Consider the following 19075-nt stretch of genomic DNA (forward strand, 5'->3'; position numbering starts at 1 on the left):
TTCTTAAGTAACACATTTTGCAATTTCTCAAGTCCCTTAGCATCCATGGGGGGAGATGGGGTTTATTCCCTTTACTTCCCCATAGGAAGGGAATAGGGCTATCTGCAATATTTACTAGATAACAGGGAGCTGCCTTTTAGTCTAAGGGCAAAGCCGATAGTCTGAATTTAAAATGGAAGTCTTTGGGCGCAATGAAAAGATAACTTGTTTTAGATGAAGCAGAATGCTTTTTAGGAGGTTTGGAATGTCCACTATAGAATCCCTCAGGTTGTATGCTCACCAGCTACTGATTCCTTTCAGAATCCGAGACACTATTTACTGACCTAAGCAAGATAAGTCCACTTTTAAAGAAGGAGCAGGTGGGTTTAGCAAAGGTTCTCCAGCAGCCACTGTACTTCCAACCTGTGAGGCCAAAATCAGCTTCCTCATCCTCAAGGGCCTACCTGAAATCCGAGCACCTTTGTCTGATGCCCACATATGTGGGTTCTTTTTTAGTGGGACTCTTTTAATGCCTTTAGTGCTGCCTCATTTTCTCATTTTTGTCCAGCAACCAAAAGAGATGATTTAGAAATAAAGACTTACATTTAAACTCAAGAAGAGAGAAATAGAAATTGAGAAAGGAAAATGAGACATAGGATCATGGGTCCGTGAATCTGTGTCTGGTACTTCTAGAGAGCAGCTAAGAGGGTTCTCGCCATATTAGGCAGGAACTCAACTAGAGTGGATGGGCTATTATTAGGTAAGTAACAAGAGCTGGAAAAGATTTTGGAAAATTCCCATCTTTATTTTTAATGTGGTTATAGTTTTAAGACCCATTGATCAGAAAACTAAGACATTTGGAAAAGTGGAGGCTTGATAGAAATAAGAACGTTAAAAGTACATCTAATTTTAATTCTAAATGCCCTTGGTGGTAATTTAAAATCTGTAATTAACTACAACAAATAATTGCGGGGGGNACTTTCTTGTCTGTGTTTGTGTGTGTGCACATGTGTGTAGTTTTTGTTTGTCTCATCCACTAGGAATTTGGGGTGAATCACATTTCAAAATTATGGGTAACACCAGTTTTCGGGCTTTTCTTTCAGTGAAAGTAAATTACTCCTTAAAAACTAATCATCATTCAGGAGAATGTATGATACTTTGCCTTCTGATAAGGTCCAGGTTTTACCCCTAAATTAAATTTATTCATGAAATAAAGGGAACATTATTGAAGGTGCAAAAAGAAGTTGATTTTCTTCTTACTGTATCTCCTAAGAACCCAGAGACTTCGACCACTTCCAATCTATGGAGAGTGGCCCTGTAGATCAGAAACCAGTAACTTTCACATAGAACCAGTTTGCAACTTTAGAAACTCTCAGGTCTGATTCTTGACCCAGTACAAACAAAGGTCAGTGTATCCGGCCAGTCTTCTTTCTCACATCCCTCGCCTCTCCTTCTATCTGAGAAGGAGATTATCAGCAAAAACTATCAATTGTCTTTTCTACCACCTTCCCCCCCTGTAACCATAAGCCTCTAACTTTCTCTATTCCCTCTGACTCACACTTGTGTTTCCAGAGGATTGGATTAAGGAACATACACTTATTTGAGTGGGCATGGGTCACTGTCACCCGGGAGAAAAGGTGGCAATGGTTTCTACTGTCCGCATTGGCTCCTCTAATGGGCAGTGTCAGAATTTCCACTGGAAGGTGAGATGTTAGAGTAACACCTATGAAAGGCTGAGCATGATGGCAGCTCTTCTCTCTGGGAAAATACCTCCCAAGTTTCCAATGAGAAACTAAGAGATTTGAAATCAAACCCAAATGGGTCAAATGGCCCAGGCTGCCAAGCCGGGCTTCATATGCCAAAAGTTTTTACAAAATTCTATGTAAAATATATAAATCTTCCCATGGGGTTTTCTGTCTGGCCAATTCCAAGAGGTCAATTCACCAAAGGCCAACCAGCCGTACCATCGATGAAAATGTGATATGCTAACTCTACAGCTGTAGATAAGACCACAGCTTAGGAGCAAGATCACGGCAAGCTGAAGGTTAGATAAGGATTCCTAATCAGCTGGCAATTGTAGATTTCGGAACAGGCAATATCTATGTCATGGTGTGAGTGTGGCATGCTTGAGTAGTTCATAAAGCTTTGTAGGACTAGAAAATATGAAAAGTATAAATGGCTCAATAAATACATAGCATTATTCTTGTTTTGTCAGTATTGGTTGACTTAGGTCGTCACTATTGGATGCCCTGGTTTGTCTCTCGAGTAAATAATGCTATTTGTTTCCTTCTTCAAAAGAACACTAGGATGGAGGTAGTGCTTGTGGAACAATGCAGCAATTCTGATTTTTTCAAACTGCACATACGCATGAATTGTTCTTGTGCCATTTTCTGCCTTGGAAAAGCACTGGCTGGCTCCGTGTGTGTTTACTTTCAGATGCTGAAGGCTCCCATCAACCTCAAACAAATGCAAATCACTTCAACTTGTCATAGTGCTATTTTGTTCATCCTCAAAGTTCAGAACTTCCAAAATTTTTCTCAATTCAGTAAGGAGGAAAATTCAGAACACAATATTTGAATGTTCTGCCCAGATTTGTCACACACACAAAGAATGAGTGGAAGAGGGCAACACCCTTTCCGAATGCTCCTGTGAACTCGTCACTGTTGTGTTGAAATGACACCGAAAGGTAAAAACTCTGGGCCTCACATCTCCCCAGAACATTGTAATATAAATTACTGCACACACTAGTGTAAATGTCTAACATACGTTGTCCATCAGATGGAAATAATGGCGTTTGGGCAGCTTAGGAGAAAAAAAATAATCAAATCCAGTTTTTAGGTAAAAATGTGCTGAATCTTTAGCACATATCAGTGAAATTGCTAGAATCTGGTGTTTCACTTTTTAAATACCACAACATTTGAACCTTTCAGCAATTCCAAAATCAACTCCCTCTCTCGGAAAGACAGTGTGCTTAAACTTTTTCTTTTTTAATTTAAAAATGTAATGCAAACACAAACAGCTAACTAAACAAGCTGCCCATAAAATCAACAGTCTAAGCAGCTCTGAACCCTGAAGTATTTTACAACATCCTTCAAGACTCTTAAAGGCAACAGAACAACCTCTTGCTAGTCAGGGAAAATGCCCCTCAGCATTTCCTTTTCTTTTTTTTCAAGCTTTTAAACCATTTGGGTAGTGATTTCTTACATCACAGGCAGAAATCTTTGAGAAAAGAGTCAGGTGGTATCCTTTGAGGAGTAAGAAAGTTGCTATGTCGGGATAATCTTTCTTGATGGGGCACATACAAGTTTCCTCATTCCTGGGTATTCTTAGGGATGTACCAGTCACTAGAAAAAAGCTATACATTTGATATCCCAGCACTCAAGGGAGTTCTGAGCACCCGGTAGACAGCACCCTAGCAAACAGTGTGCTTTGACAATAATAACTACCAAAAAAAAAAAGGCAATAGTAACAGCTGGTATTTATTAGGCATATGCCCTGTGCTAAGGGTTTTCATGAATCATCTCATTTAATTTTCACCATTAAGCCTGTAGGGTAAATACTACAATTATCCCCATTGTCCAGATTAGAAAATGGGTTGAGTAAGGTTACATGTCTTGCCAAGGTCTTGCTCTAACAAGTGGCCAGACTAGAATCCAAACTCAAGATGGACTCCAGTGTGTTAGCCATGCACTGTGCTCTCACTTCTGCATCTCTTCATTGATATTTACTGTACCCAACCTGCCCATTATAAGTTCCAGGAAGTGGCTCTGTGCTCTTTATCCTTGTATAGAGCCCAGCAGAAAGTAGGCAGCCCTGCAAGGCTTCCTGTCGACCTGAACTCGATTCCACCAATTGTTAAACCAATTTAGCAAGCTTTTCCTAGTTTGTTACTTTGCTCAAAGCACCATGCATCCGGGGAAGACACACAGGTGAAGGAACCAGGCTACCTGCCCTGGAAGAGTTTACCTTTTAGTGGGGAAACAAATGTATCCATAATTTACTCTACAGGAATCAAAGCTTTAACAAAGGTAGACTCAGAGTGGACTCTTGACAGCACAGAAGCCAGAACAGACTGCCATTGCTAACAGTCAAGCTCCCCAAATGGATGTAAACCAAGGGCTCTTCACGTAGTAGGTTCTCTTGCATACTATAGACATCTCTCTGTGCCAGAGATATCCCTATGTGAGGGAGATCACATGCAGTCATAACAATATTGAGGTGGGTGCTCTTACTCTGCCATTTCATTTTACAGAAGAGGGAATTGAGGAGAGAACAGCACAGTGATTGTCAACCGTCCACAATTCTTGTGTGGGGGGCTAGGACTGAAACAGAGAGGACGGGTTAAATGAGCAAAGGTTTTGTTAGGAGAAGTATCTGTGTGAAAGGAAATAAAGGGACTCAGAGAAGCCCAGGCAAGCCGTCAGAACGCGATGCGAGTCTGAGTGAAGGAGAAAGGGAGAAGGTTGGGTGGAGGAAGCGCCCTGGACAGCCGTACGGCCTGAGGGGAGTTCGGCAAAGCCACTGAGGGCTCCATGAGCCAAAGCTGGTCCATAAAGGGGTCCAGTGTTTCCAAGAACTGGTCTGCCTTGGTATCCCCATCACATTCAGTCTTAGGGCTTGGGAGTAAGGGCTTGCCCTAGGCCAATCCACTATGGCTGCAGGAGAGGGTCATATTATGAAAAACGGCCATAACCATACAGAAGATAGGATGAGGTAGTTTTCAGGTAAAGCAAAACAAAACAAGAGGCTGGGCAGACCAACACTATGTCTAGTCTACATACCTCTCATTCTTTGTTAAAGAGGCAGCCAGTCCACCAGGACTGCAACTCCCTCAAAATGTACACCTTGACCTTTGGTTTTAAAAGCCACATCCCAAAATGCTGAGTAGATCACAGGACACTCGCTCTGCTTGACCCCCAGAGAGGAAAGGCTACCCTAAGTCTCCTGAATTTGAACTTCTGATTTCCCAAAGCAAAGAGATATCAAAGTTGATACTGAGACATCTGAATTGCCCTCCGTAATTTCATGTGTCTCGAGGCCAAGCCAGCAAAATGGCCAGAGCACATCCTTTTTAACAGGTAAAGAGCTGCTGTCTGGGCCATCTCCTCAATCATCCACTGCTTTTCCCCCCTCACTCCCCCCCCCATTTTACCCTATTTTTAGGAGAAGGTCAGTGCTGAGGTAGGACCTTATGCTGTACAGTAAGTGCTGGACAGTATTTGCCCAGCATTTTGTTATTGGACACCAGGCTTTTCTTAGACTTGATGTTACACAGTACTTAACTTGTTCAGAGTGGGTGGAGATGGAAACATAGTCCATTGAAAATATCACCGCTTCCTCCCTGAAATGTAAAGAGCCTATTCTCATCCTTCTTTTAGATTCTGTCTCTCAGGCAAAAATCTCATAAAGATAGGCAGGGAGAAAAGGAGGGTTTATAATACCCACGGGGTTAGCTTTTGCTAACTGAATACTGTGCTATTATCCTCTATCAATAACCATACAAATGGGGCTCAGCTCACACTTGTGGTAAGGGAGGGCACATACCCCCCCTCCCCGGGCAAAGAAATTAGGCAAGTCGTTTAGCTTTGAGAAGCCTCATATGCCTTGAAGGTAAAATGGGCAAGATACTCGTAACCCATCCCCAAAAGAGCTATCAGAAATAAATAAGAAAATATGCTCAATTAACATACAATATAGTGTCCAGCACATTATAAAGGTCCAAATGATAGACTTGTTCTTCTTTTATTAGAATCATAAATTATTTTATTACCAGTTCTAGGTCCATCAGCTTGTTCCTAGGTGACCTCAAGCAATTTACTAAAGTTTAACAAGCCTCCCACCGTCAATGAGACTGAGGCAAATACCATCATCTCAGGAGGTGGTTTTGAGGGTTTGGTGAGATCACTGTGTAAAGTGAAGTGTCTGCAAATGTTAATCAAGATTATTATTATTGCCATTGTTATTAGCTCTCAGTGACCTTCTTAATCAAAAAGTGTGTCGCTAGCTTTCCTTTGGAATGCTAGGAGCTAGGAGGAGGGCCAAGAGGTAATAGGAGGATGCGAATGACCTTTTCTCTTCAGGACGTGTTCCAGCTTCATAAATATCTGTGTATAGCACACACTGTATAATAATGTATACTGCAAATTAAGCCTTTCTCAAACTTACCCCCTGAGGAGTGGGTTAACCCTTTCCTCAGAGAAAATACTTCCTCAACCAACGCTGGTGAGCTACCAGACCAACTTTTCAAAATAATCTTACCTTCCCTGGTGTCAATAGGAAACAGTATTTACTCACTACTGTTTTCCTTTCAAAAATCTGTCTAGTTGCATACTAGAAACAGCTTCAGCTGGTTTGTTTGTCTTGGACAAGCTGTTGAAGTGAAAAGTTTTTGCTTGGCTGAATGTGGGACAGTTTCATAACCCTTCAAGAAGTGCACTGAACATGAGTGCCAGCTCCGATGGCTGCTTCTGACACGCCCCCACTAGCTGCTCATTGTCAAGGGTGGCCAGCGTAATTAAATTAAGACAATGAGCAAAGCAACAGATGCAACTGAGACCAAATCCCTGAGTGCTTTTGTTTTGTCACTGTCATTGTCTGCAACAAAGAAGTCACATGTGAAAGCCTGGGAAGAGAGCCAAATACAAACCAGACAGCATCCCAGCTGGTTTTGAATGGCCTCCACCGAACGCGTGTGTGCCTGGGAACCATGCTACTTGGAGCAGCGCCAGCTTTCCTCAGATGGGCTTCTGCCCATGGCTTTGCTGAGATGCCGAGACAGACCCAGAAGAACTAGGCCGGATCCCTCTGTTCAGACTTTACACGTCACACCTCAGCTTTGAGACAAAAGAAGAAGCCTCTTTCTGTTGAGGAGAAGGATGAGACCTGTATGGTTGGCCAATCTAACCTCAGTTCTTTTTGCTACAGCCCTCATGAAATTGAAGAGTGAAGCATTGACGATACCTGAGTTTCTTTTTCTGGAAACCTGGAATTAATTTGGATTCAGAGGAAAACTAGAGAGTAAACAAGTCATATGGCTTTCTTTTCCTATGTTACCATCTCACTCTTGAGTATTTTCCTAGTTTGGGTATTTTCCATGGTCTGAAAAAATCTTCTTTTCTAAGTTGGTAGGCCTCTTAAACAGAAAAAAGTAAAATTCAAATTATCTTATTTTTAGTCCTGTTAATTAATTTGGTCAGTAGTTTGGTAGAGACGTGGTGTCCTTAATAATAGCTATTTTGGAGTTTTGCTGAGCCGCCTACCTAATCAGCAGGGTCTACTGAGAATTGAACAGAAACGTTTCAAGGAGTTTGAGATCATAGTGATCCTTACTCTGGGGCCCCATAGGTCTTTCTTCCATTTTACTGGAGAACGCTTTAAAAAGCAGAATAAGATGTAAGATTAAGAACACAAATTTACTGATGGTGTTAACAGTAGATGCAGCAACAAATGCATGTTAAATGGACTTGACAAAAGGTGTATAATATTTGGGGAGAAGTGCCAGGATTTCAACCAGATGGCATTTCAAGCTATCCTATACAAATGTCCAATTTCTTTCCACAAATTCTTTATCAGTGGCCACTGACCTAGATATTTTAGTAAACATGCCATCATCCTTCTATTGACCATCAACTTGTAAGGGCTAACTGGCTTTTATAAAGGACTTGGTGATTAACTCTATCATTCCAGGTAGAGCTGAAAAGCGTGTCTGTATAAGATAAGTACCAAATCGCTATGGGCCTTAGCCCGTAAGTATTATTTCCAGGGATTAGAAAGTAGTTGATTCTGCCCCAGCTTCTCACCCTGTCCAGGTGTCAGGTCCCAGTGATCTTCAAGGTCCCTTACAGTGATCTTGAAGCTCCCAACAATGATTGGGTGAGTGGTCATTACCATAGCCAGAACAAAGAATTTGGAGATTCTAGCCACCATGGTGAGAACTCTTGATTTTGGTCTTGATGGAAACATGTTCTGGGAAAAAGGGCCACTGTGGATCCTTCAACCTCATTCTGTACCAATAATTAAACATTACGTTCTCCTGTAAGGGCCTCCTGGCTAGAGATGAAGCCAAGGGAAGAAGCACCTTATGTTTATGCACGTAAATGCCACTTCCTCCTGGATTTCATCTCATATCGTCTTATTTGTCTAAATAAAGTTTGCTATTTAAATATATTCAATGATAAAATAATAACTACAAGCAAAGTATAATAACTTGATTCTGCACATTACCAGAGGCTCCGTTATACTCATTCATTCATTCACTCATTCATTCATTGACTTCACTCTACAGCTTCATACTGAGTACCTACAAAGTCCTGGGAACTATTCTAACCATACAGCTATAACAGTGAACAGACAGACACATCCCTACCATCACAGGGCTTCTATTTTAAGCAAAACTCAATACTCTTTGGATAAAAGCATTGCTTGTTGATGAGCGAATGGTAGCACCAAAGCGAAACCCAGGGTTTTTAGTCCATGAATGGCTACTTTCCAATAAAAATGAAATAATGATAATAAGAAGAGTGATATGATAATAATGATGATAATAACAATAATAATAATTATTAATTATTATTATATAGTTCTTACCATGTGCCAGACCTATTATAAATGCTTTTATGTACTTCTTCTTTACCCCTCAATCTTCCAAGGTAAAATCTATTATAACCCTAGTTGGTGGATGAAATTGAAGCTCAAGAGATTGTCACTTGCACAAGTTCACAGAGCTAGAAAATGGAAGAGCTAGGATTTGAGCCCAGCTCAGTATGTCCATGATTTTACAGATTCAAAATCAATTAGAAAATGTCCCAATCTTCTACTTCTAAAATTCTGCCTTTCTTCAAAGGGGAAAAAGAAAAAAATGAAAAAGAAATATCCTCTTTTTACAAAAATTAAAATAGAACAAAATGCAATGAAACAACAGAGAGTGATGTGAGAGTGTGATTTTTTTTTTTTGCTCTCTCTCTAAGAAAAGATGCTACAGGTCAGAAGACTGGAATTTCAGATCTCCAGTCTATCAATGAATCTGTGATAGCAGCAGATACATAGAAACACATGTTTGTGTGGTTGTAAAGCAACCTGTGGCCCCCATGCCACTGGGGCACATAGAAGTAGCTTGAGTGAGGTTTGCCTAAACTAAAAGTAAAGGCCCAACTCTCTATTCGATTGGCTGGCGAGGCACAAGATAGGACAGGTTGCGACCCAATGTTAGAAACAGATGGGCAGGATGCATAATACTTCACCAAGTTAATGTCACTTTTTCTCCCTTATTTTTAGGAAGTACATTTGAAGAACACAAGTAGAGGGGGTGCAGGAAATAAGAACTATAGAATGTAGGAAGAAGACCTTCCTGAAGAGTGAAGAATGACGTGCCCCTGGCCGGATCCTTTGCTCTGCACGAGTTACCTGTTAAACACCAGAAGACCTACCAAAAATTAAGTTTGATAACATTTCAAAAGATGGGCATTCTTCCCAATGAAATACGCAAGTAAAAATTTCAACATTGTCTTTAGGAGTGATTGTTAAAAGCTTTGCACCTTGCAAAAATGGTCCTGGAGTTGGTAGATTGCTATTGATCCTTTATCAATAATGTTCTATAGAGAAAAAAAATATATATATCTATATATATATCTTAGTCCCTGCCTCTCAGAGCCGCAAATGCATGGATATTGTCTAGATCCAGTTGCACTAAATTTGTCTCTGAATCTTGGCTGCTGGAGCCATTCACTCAGCAGCCGTGTCTAAGTGGTTTATTAATTTTTTTTTATTTGCACTTCTTTCTACGCAACACAGGCTGTTTGTTTTACAGTGTCTGATAATCTTGTTTGTCTGTCTCCACCCTCCCTCCCCCAGTCATCTTTACATTTGCTGAATTTGGCCTCCTCAGTAGCAGCAGCAAGCAGTCAAGTAGCACACCCATTTTGAATCCACAAGATTCCATCTGTGGCGTTAGTACCAAATATAAGTTGAATGCATGTATTGTAGACACAAAGCTTTATTTTTCCACATCTTGCTAAAAAAAAAAAAGCAAATAGTTGCAACTTTGAGGCCAAACATTGTTTAGGTGTATGTTTTAAGCATAGAAAGTCTCAAACTCTCAGCAGTTCCTTCAAATGATGAGTTAGTGTGCAACCTGATTAGTAACTTCTCCCTTTTAATTTTTTTCCATATAGAGCACTATGTAAATTTAGCATATCAACAATGCAGGATATATCACACAGTATGTAAAACTCTCTGTTTTTTAGAACAATGGTGCTATTTTGTAGTTTGTTATAGGAAAGAGTCTGGCCAAAACGATAAAAGGTGAAAGCAAAACAAAAGAGGAAGCCTGGAGCCAAAGATGACACAGAGGGGAAGGGGACTAAAAATCCATCCATTTGGGAAAGAAGGCCAAATTCCCCCGAGCATGCCTTCCAAGAGAAACTGAAAGGCACAAAGTCCACCAATGCAAATTTGACGAGTCCAGAGAGGAGTGGAACAAGCAGAAGGCTAGGAATTTCACAGCCCTGGTTTCTTTTTCTCACGGAAGAAACAAACATCTGCCGTGACTCAGGCACGGACTCACCACTTTGTGACCTTGGGCAAGTCACTTCACCTCTCTGTGCCTCAGTTTCCTCATCTGCAAAATGGGGGCAATATGCCATCTACCTACCTCACAGGGGTGGTATTAGGATTCAAAAGATACAGCTTCAGGCTTTTATCCTTGGTTGCTATGAGGGTGCAAGGTCAGAGCCCTTGAGTTGCTGGGATACAAGCAATTCTATAAACAACCCATTCATAGCAGAGCTAGAAAATGGATTGGCCAAACATCCCTGACATGCCAATTCTTGTAAATGAAGCTATCCAACTAGGTATCCAGCTAACTAGTTAAAAGCTCACATCTTGATCTCTTTTAAAACACTTTTCTAAATAAGTTAGAAACATTTGATTTACATTTTGAGTTCTGCACTTGGTTCTATGAATACAAAGTGAAAGAGAGAAAGGAAAAGAAAAAGAGAAAAAAGCAAAAAGATTTCTGTAACACAAGGGTGATTACTCAATTTGTCAGAACTTGTTAGCACTTATGATGTCACCCCCTTCCACACACACAGGCAGTTACTAGTAATCTACTAATACTTCTTTTAATATTATAAATGATACTCTATTCATTTTGAAAAACACAGTTATTCCTTCTCTTTATGCAATCTAAAAAAATGTGGCCCAAACTTTCCAAAATTGAAATAATATCTAATAAAAAGTTGCAAAGTTACTTTAATAAATTTTGCTCTTATCCTTGGCTGTATATACATACACATATATATTTTTAATTTTTTTTGTTAAAATATGCTTGATGAGAGTTGCTAGTTGAGAGGCAAAAATTTCCTTCACAGCTAGAAATTTTCCCTCTTGTCTGCTTAGAAAACTGTCCCTTAGCCCTCTATGGATGTGTCTTATCCATTCAACTTAAAATTGGTATCAAGAAAACCCAATGGCGAGGACAGGCCCATGCTGGCCTGGGAAATGCCTCTTGTCTATACACCAAGATTTTCTTATTAAGACAATGAACCATCCACCATTCAGAGCTTTTTATCTGCCTTAGAACTTTTTGGTGAAAAGCAACCAGGCTTGATTATTTCATGCATATTATATCCCTTTTATTCATGGAAAGTATATATGGAAAACAAAAATAACATCCTTAGTTTTCATCCCATTGGTTCACTGCAAGGTTCTGGGGCCGGGGGGGGAAAGACTTTCTGAATCTCGGAATATATGCAAAAAAAGGGGGTGATATTTAGTGGGTGCCCCTGCTCAGCCAAAAAGTATTTTAAGCCTCAGCCTACAGTGACTTGAGTGGAGTACCTCTGGCATGCTAAGCAATGTTCTGATCACCATGGACAGATGTAAAAGAAACAATAAGTCGTTTTTGCCCTTCATCTGTTTTCCAGATGTAAGGGTTCTGTGGAGTGAGGCGCTGGACCCCTCTTCCCAAAATGGCACTTCTGATTTTTATTTCTCATTCCTAATGTGTGCCTTTTAAAATTACTGACTCCTAGAAACACTTCTCATGCAATCTTCTGCAGACCTACAGATTTCTAGACCTACTTGAATATGGTAACTCTAAGAGTGTGACTTATTTGATTGACTTAATAATTCTATTCACAGCCAAAAATGCCCCAGTGAGGAAAGTTCAAATAGGCGAAGACATATTATCTTTTTTAACTTTTTCCAACACATGATACTCTCCAACTGTGTCATAAATCAACAAATTAAAAATCAATTAATTATACTAACCCACTATTTTATTTTCAAATAAATTAAAACTAAAAGATAATTTGATGTAAACTCCAAAAGTCAGTTGATCCCATATACTACAGCAGAATGACCCAGGATTAATAGAAGCGAGCACCTAAAATTTCACAATTCAAAACTTTATAAGCTTTGCTTTAGAATTTTATAAGGAGGCGATTTCAAGAAGTTAATGAAAGAGCCTTAAATATTGGTAAGAATGAGCTTCCAACTGATAGAATTATTTCCAATTGAATTGACAGTACTGAATTACTTAGGTCAAATTTCTGTTCTCACTTTCCCAGATAGTGTAATAGTATTATTTGAACATTTTAAGATGAGGAGGCCCCACTGAAAAGGCTAAAGCATCTTGCCATCAGAATCCACTCTTCTAGATAGAGCTAAAGAAAAACTCCCCCGACATGCACCCTACACACACACACACACACACACACACACACACACACAAACATCCTTAGAACAAATGGAACACTGAAAAACAAAAAAATCACTTCCTTGAAAAATCTTATTAAAAAAAAAAAAGAGCCTAGCCTCCCTGAGAATCCTTCCTCATCTGGGAATGTCAATGTGCAGATAAAACCATCTCATGCATTGTGGCTCTAGGGTTTCTGTTACAAGTTTATGCACTTGGGAGAAGGCTTAAATGGAAGATGTAGCACATTTTGCTTTCCCATTTATTGTTTGGCCAACTATGCCAATGTGGTGCTATTGTTTCTTTAAGAAAGTACTTGACTAAAAAAAAAAAAAGGAAAAAAGAAAAAAAAAAGAAAGCATAGACGTATTTTTTTAAAGTATAAAAACAACAATTCTATAGGTAGATGGCTTAATCAAGTAGCATTAGGTTGAGTCACCAACACCTTTCAACTTTTTATCACTCACAAGCAGCGGACTGCTCACCAAATTGTGAGTTTGGGGGTGCAGGGGCAGAAGATGGAAATTTTTTTTTTAAAGCAGAAGACTCCATTATTTTGTTGGCTCTCAAACTCATCAAAATTAGCAATTTGTTACCCAAGCTAAACACCTTGATCAAGAGCATGGAATATGAATGGAGGGGAAAAAGACCTTATAGGCAAATGGCAGAACCAAAATAATTAAGTTACGTAGTGATTTTGTGTGTGTGTGTGTGCTCTCTGCTCTAAAACTGATATTCAGCCAGTGGAGAAAATAAAAACAAAGACAAAAAAATGCATAGATTCACCTGCTAAAAATAGCTTCTGCCACATCCCCCTTGAGTAAATCTTTGGCATTTACTGGTTTATGAAAGATATTCTCCCTTCATTTAAACATCTCAAAGAACAATAGCTCCCATGAAAAGCAATCACTGATCTCATTAGGAAGTGTTGGGAAGTATTTCCTTATGAGATGGGGGTTATCTACTGATAAGGAAAGAGAAGAATTTATGAAAAATTGTTGAAAGAGATGGCTAACAATCTGTGAAGATTTTTTTGTTTTTGTTTTTTACTTTATACAGTCTTTATGAATATCTTTAATGTTCAAAAATTACTTGGTTCTTTCTTCTTTTTTTTATATTGGAATGAGGGATGGTAAGTTAAACCCACATAGACTCTTTAAAACTATAGGCTAGATAGACATGTATGTTTGACTTATTGAAACTATAATCAGACTATTTAAAATGTTTTTGCTATTTTTAATCTTAAAAGATTGTACTAATTTATTAGAGGCAGATCCTGTTTGGCTCTCTTCATAAGAAAGAGCTTTTCCCACTCAAATCACCTGGGCTTTCCCATCAATGTTTTCAAAAGATAAATCTGACTTATGCATCATTATGGCATCATTTATTTTAAAAAATTTTTTAAATAGAGGAATTGTGATTCTTTACACCCATCTCCTGCAATGATCATAAAGTCCAGAATCTGAGGGGGGCAAAAACAAGAAGAAATTTTTGTTGGTTTTTTGTTTTTGGTTTGTTTGTTTGTTTTCAATGCTAGTGTTTAATCCTATAGTACATATTTGCTTATCACTATTTTAATATTCTAAAAGACTTTCCTGTTAGGTATTAGAAGCTGATACATAGTATCTTTTTTGTGTGATTTCTATTTAAAAATAAAAAGAGATGAGAAAACTGTCTGAAGCTTTAAGTGCGTATGGTACAAGATAAAGATATCAATTTAAATAGCCAATTCTTATCTGGAAAAATACCTTTTTAAGGAAACTTCTCATACATAAGACAGAGGCCCAGGAAATTTTTAAAACTGTCTTTATTCTTCCCAGTCCTTATTCATTTAGAATCTGCCTCAAAATTTTATAGAGGGCAGACCAAACTGAAGCCCTAGAATTAAAGGGACTTCTTTAAAAACATGTATTTCACATGTTCCCTCTTAAGTTATGATTACACATTGATCTTAAACATGGTCCCTCTTTTTCCCCATTCTTCAACTGTCATCGATAAGGTTTTTCAAGGAAAAAGGACAAACAAACATTTTTTTTTTTAATTAGAAAGGGCGAACACAAAAGTCCAAATGTTACTGCCCAGTTGAAATGTGAGTTAAGATGGAGATAGTTTCTCCTACTTAATCCTTGCCGAATCACCTTCAAAATGTCTTTTCCCAATCCTTTAGAATCTGCCCTTTTTTTGAATTGCCCAGGCCAACTGTATCCTAAAAGTAAACCTTACTCGCTTTCTTTTGCCCAAAATGCACTGGCATAAAAATAGGAAAAAATGAAAACAGGACTACAAATTCCTTCCAAGCCACCCACTGGCCCCATTCATCCACCCATGGCAAAGCCACTTCTGTTAATCCCTTAATCTGATTTTGTTTGGATATTTATCTTGTACCTGCTGCTAAACACACTGCAGGAGGGACTCTGAAACCTCAAGCTGTCTATTCACATCTCTTATCTGTGTCTGTGTATCATTAAAATGTCTATTCAAAATATCAAACCCTTTCAAACATTATGCAGCTTGTATTCAGTTTACATAAGGGGCCCAAATACCATGTAAGATCTCTCTTTGCTAAGAGAGTTAATAAACTATGAGAAATGGGATTACATCATGTGTTTTGCTTCATATGTTTTTATCACACTTATAGGCCAAGTGTGATAAATAAACTTTACAGACACTGAATTAATTTTCCCTGCTACTTTGAAACCAGAAAATAATGATTGGTCGTTCATTATATCTGTCTTGTTCAAAAGCATATTTTTTATTAAATTAACTCTGATTGTATTTGAAATTATTGTTCATTTATGGCAGAGGAATATCAATCGTAATGACTTCTAAAAATGTAACTAACTGAATCATTATCTTACATTTACTGTTTAATAAGCATATTTTGAAAATGTATGGCTAGAGCGTCATAATAAAATGATATATCTTTCTTTAGTAATTACATTAAAATTGATCATGTTTGATTAATTAGCTCTTTTGGACAATGTTGGTGTAATGTGTCATTCCTTAAGAATTCTATTGTTATGTAACATTTTTATTAATTAAGGTCATTGCAACAAATAAACATAAAAAGTTACCCAGAAAAATAAAACTAATCATACACCAAAATGAAGATATCTTATAGAATTTACAGATTATATTTTAAAATAAATGTGTTTCAAAGAGCTTGGACAAACTATCTAAGAGATGTATGAATTATACAATGCATTCATTAATAATAAAGCAGGTTTAAATAACTGACCCCACTCACGTAACCCAACAGTGAGTTACAATCCATGACACAAAGCATTTGGGAAAAGATTTTCTATGACATAGGGTACATGATATACAAGTGACTTCTCACACACTCATATTGAGAGATTTTATAACAATGTGATCTCTCAATAAGTCTTTTTCATTCTTTACCGAATAGCTAACTCAGTAAATATCAAACTCAGGGCAGCATTTGTTGAAGACAAGGTGGAAAGATTGGTAATTTCCTTCTTGTTGAAAAGCATCTCATTTCATTTTCCTTTTCTTCAGCCCTCCATGGAAAGTTACCTACATGTAAAAAGGCTCATGAGCTTTGTGCTTGATTCTCAGGAACTAACAATAATACTGAAGTTTCCTTATTATTTTCCCACGTGCCGCTCACCATCATTCCTAATTTCCCTCCCTCCAAGTTTCCATGGCTCTCCCGAGGAGTCACATTCCCAGGGCCTCCTGGTCCCGTCGTCGGCACTCAGCACCTTGCCTCCTGTGGCTCTGAGCTTGCACCTGCACTGCTTCCCTCCACCCTGGACAATACTTTTCCCACTTCCCTTTTGGTCCACTCTAGGCTCATCTGGATATGGCCTTTCACTAAAGGTTTTGTGGATAATGAAGCTGGAAGGCAGTTAAACACAGGGCGCAAAATGGCTGCCTGCCGATGTGAAACATCACGGTTACTAAACTCCACTGAGGAATCTCTGGCTGCTCATTTGCGACCTGTCATCTTAATAAGATCCCTTCCTCTCTTCTGCAAACTCTCCCAGGAATTACTTCCTAGGCAACCTTTTCTGTCCCTGTTAGAAAGAACATTCAAGAAAATTCTATCCTGTTTTGGGCAGAGCAATCTTTCCCCATCACAGCTTTGCCAGGGATAGGGGTGGGGGAAAGTGGGAATGGGGTGAACATGCCCAGGAGGTGTTCTTCCATAAACAAAAGAGCAATTCCGTCCCTAAGAGGAAGTCTGTCTTCCTTCAAGGCCATCTAGGTCAAATTACAGCCTCTTTTTAAAAAGGACATGTTTTCCTTCCTCTAAGACTTCTATGAGCGATAATTATCACCACAGCCCAAGCACTTACCACGGTCAGTCACTGCGCCAAGAGGTTTCCCTAAATTATCTCATTTGTCCTTATAAAAATCCCATTATGAACCCTATTTGACAGATGGAGGCTCAAAGACATTATTTAATTTACAGAAGGTCACAAACAGGCAAGGTGGGCTTGAATATGGGCGTAAGGACATCAAAACCTGTGTTTCCAGTACTTCACAAATCATGGCCCAATCCAGACACAAGAACAGTTTCATCTACTGATGGATAGATGCGAATTTGGGTTTACATGCGACAGGCAGAAATACAGCTAACTAACTGCATCTTTGAATGACAAACTATTTTTGAACACAGTATTATTAAGATCAATCAGCATCTCTGCTCAATAACCAACGTATCTAACTGGGCTTTCCACCTTACCCACTGCCCTTCCCCTCCCCGTTCACAAAGCAATGGCATTCCTTGATTACTCCTGCACATCATATATGTTACATCCAATGGTAAGCCAGTCTCAGCAGACCTTACCATCCAGAAATAAACCATTTCCATATAAGTAAAACCAGAACATGATTATTAAAAATTTTGCCCAAAGCTCTGGCAACCATATACCTATTGTTCTCTCAACAGCTTATCAAAGTCAGTGTGATCTCAAAGGACATGGTTGAATCAGGGCTTCCACAGACAAAAATGTGGACGCAAAGAGTGAGTTTCATGAGGCCCATATTCCTATGTCCCAGGCCTCCAAAAGTCCTTAGTCATTAGGGATTCCCAGGGAGTACAGTGCTAGCCCGAAATGGCATTTGGGAACTCGTGACTGAGGAGGGGGTTATTGGCATTTATCGGGCAGGGGCTAGAGCTCCAGATAGTTCATGTGGATAACAAACATATGTGTAATCCCCTAAGCTTAGACTATAGCTCCAATTTATTTATACACTTGATGTATTTTTGCATGATTTTAATATAAGCTGGATTTTCCAGGAATGGAATTACCGTGTAAGTCAAGGGGAAGATGGTACTTGATTTCATTTGAAACTTTAGCAAGTGTTATCCACTATTTTAGGAAAAACATCATGGATGGCAAGGCTAATTGCTCTATTTCAGTCTCTCCATTCTCCACCTATTATCAGTCTGCTGGCAGCTGTCACTTCCGTGATTCTCCACATAGGTGTAAACACCTGACCCCTTCATTACATTTTCCAATAGAGTTGTGCCTGAGCATTTCTGTCCTGTAATGAACATTATTTCATTACAAATGGTTTTCATCTTAGTTCTCCTTTGTATAACAGTTCAGGCATCATTTTGATTGTTGTTACAATTGTGTATGTTAGTATTCACTATGAATTTCACTTTGGGACATTAATAGAATATCATAAAATAGTTGTTATAAAAAGGGGAGCTTTGGATCTGAGAGGGCTGACCCATTGGGCTATCCCCAACAATCATGATCCTGCCTGGGCCATAATGACAGGTGGATGGCAGGGCCTTTGCCTTCTTCTCAGTGCGATGTCTTAAAGTGTGAAGTTGAGCTGAAAGCTGGTGCCTTCCCCGCCTTGTTTATGACTAGAGATTAAACTTCTTTGGGATCCAATAAAGAATAATGGTTATGGTTAACACAACATCTGGTTTCTAAATGTTCTTTCCTTCACCCTGTGATGGGATGAGATGATTCTGAAAAGAATAAAGCAATCACTAAAAACAAAAACAGATGTAAATTGGATTGGAGACAATTGCAGCAGTACATCAGAAGTAAAATTTGACCTTGGATTTCAAGTGAGGTAGGAAATGTGGCCTAGAAGGGAGGTTTCTCTTTTTAATGGTTACCACCAGGAAAGTAAAAGATTGAGTAATGGTCCTATAATTTCCTAACTCTACTTTGTTTCTTGAACTCAGTGGCTCCTGCTTAGCCGTCAACCTCCTCCAGAGGGAACAGTGGGGAGAGGCCCTCTCCAAATGGAAACTGGGGGGAGGGGGGTCACAGTCTATTCATGGCGACTTCTCTAAATAAGCGCTGTGGCTGCGTCTATCATTCCACCCCACAAACAAGGAACTCTCATTTCCAACCCCAAATCTCTAAAACAGGAGAGAGCCAGAGAGGAAGAGGAAAAAGGAGG

At 39.1% G+C, this 19075-nt stretch overlaps 1 protein-coding gene across 2 annotated transcripts in view; it reads left to right on the forward strand.

The window, feature by feature from the left end:
• Positions 1-11693, forward strand: part of IGF1 (insulin like growth factor 1) — a 70737-nt gene extending 59044 nt beyond the window's left edge. For both annotated transcript variants that reach the window (XM_019651901.1, XM_019651902.1), the window contains exon 4: positions 9253-11693. In XM_019651901.1, coding sequence (XP_019507446.1) covers positions 9253-9312 — 60 coding nt within the window. In that variant the 3' untranslated portion in view covers positions 9313-11693. The remainder of the gene's footprint in view (positions 1-9252) is intronic.
• The last annotated feature ends 7382 nt before the right edge of the window (positions 11694-19075 follow it).

This window comes from Hipposideros armiger, unplaced genomic scaffold (assembly GCF_001890085.2).
Source record: "Hipposideros armiger isolate ML-2016 unplaced genomic scaffold, ASM189008v1 scaffold_168, whole genome shotgun sequence".
Classification (NCBI taxonomy): domain Eukaryota; kingdom Metazoa; phylum Chordata; class Mammalia; order Chiroptera; family Hipposideridae; genus Hipposideros; species Hipposideros armiger.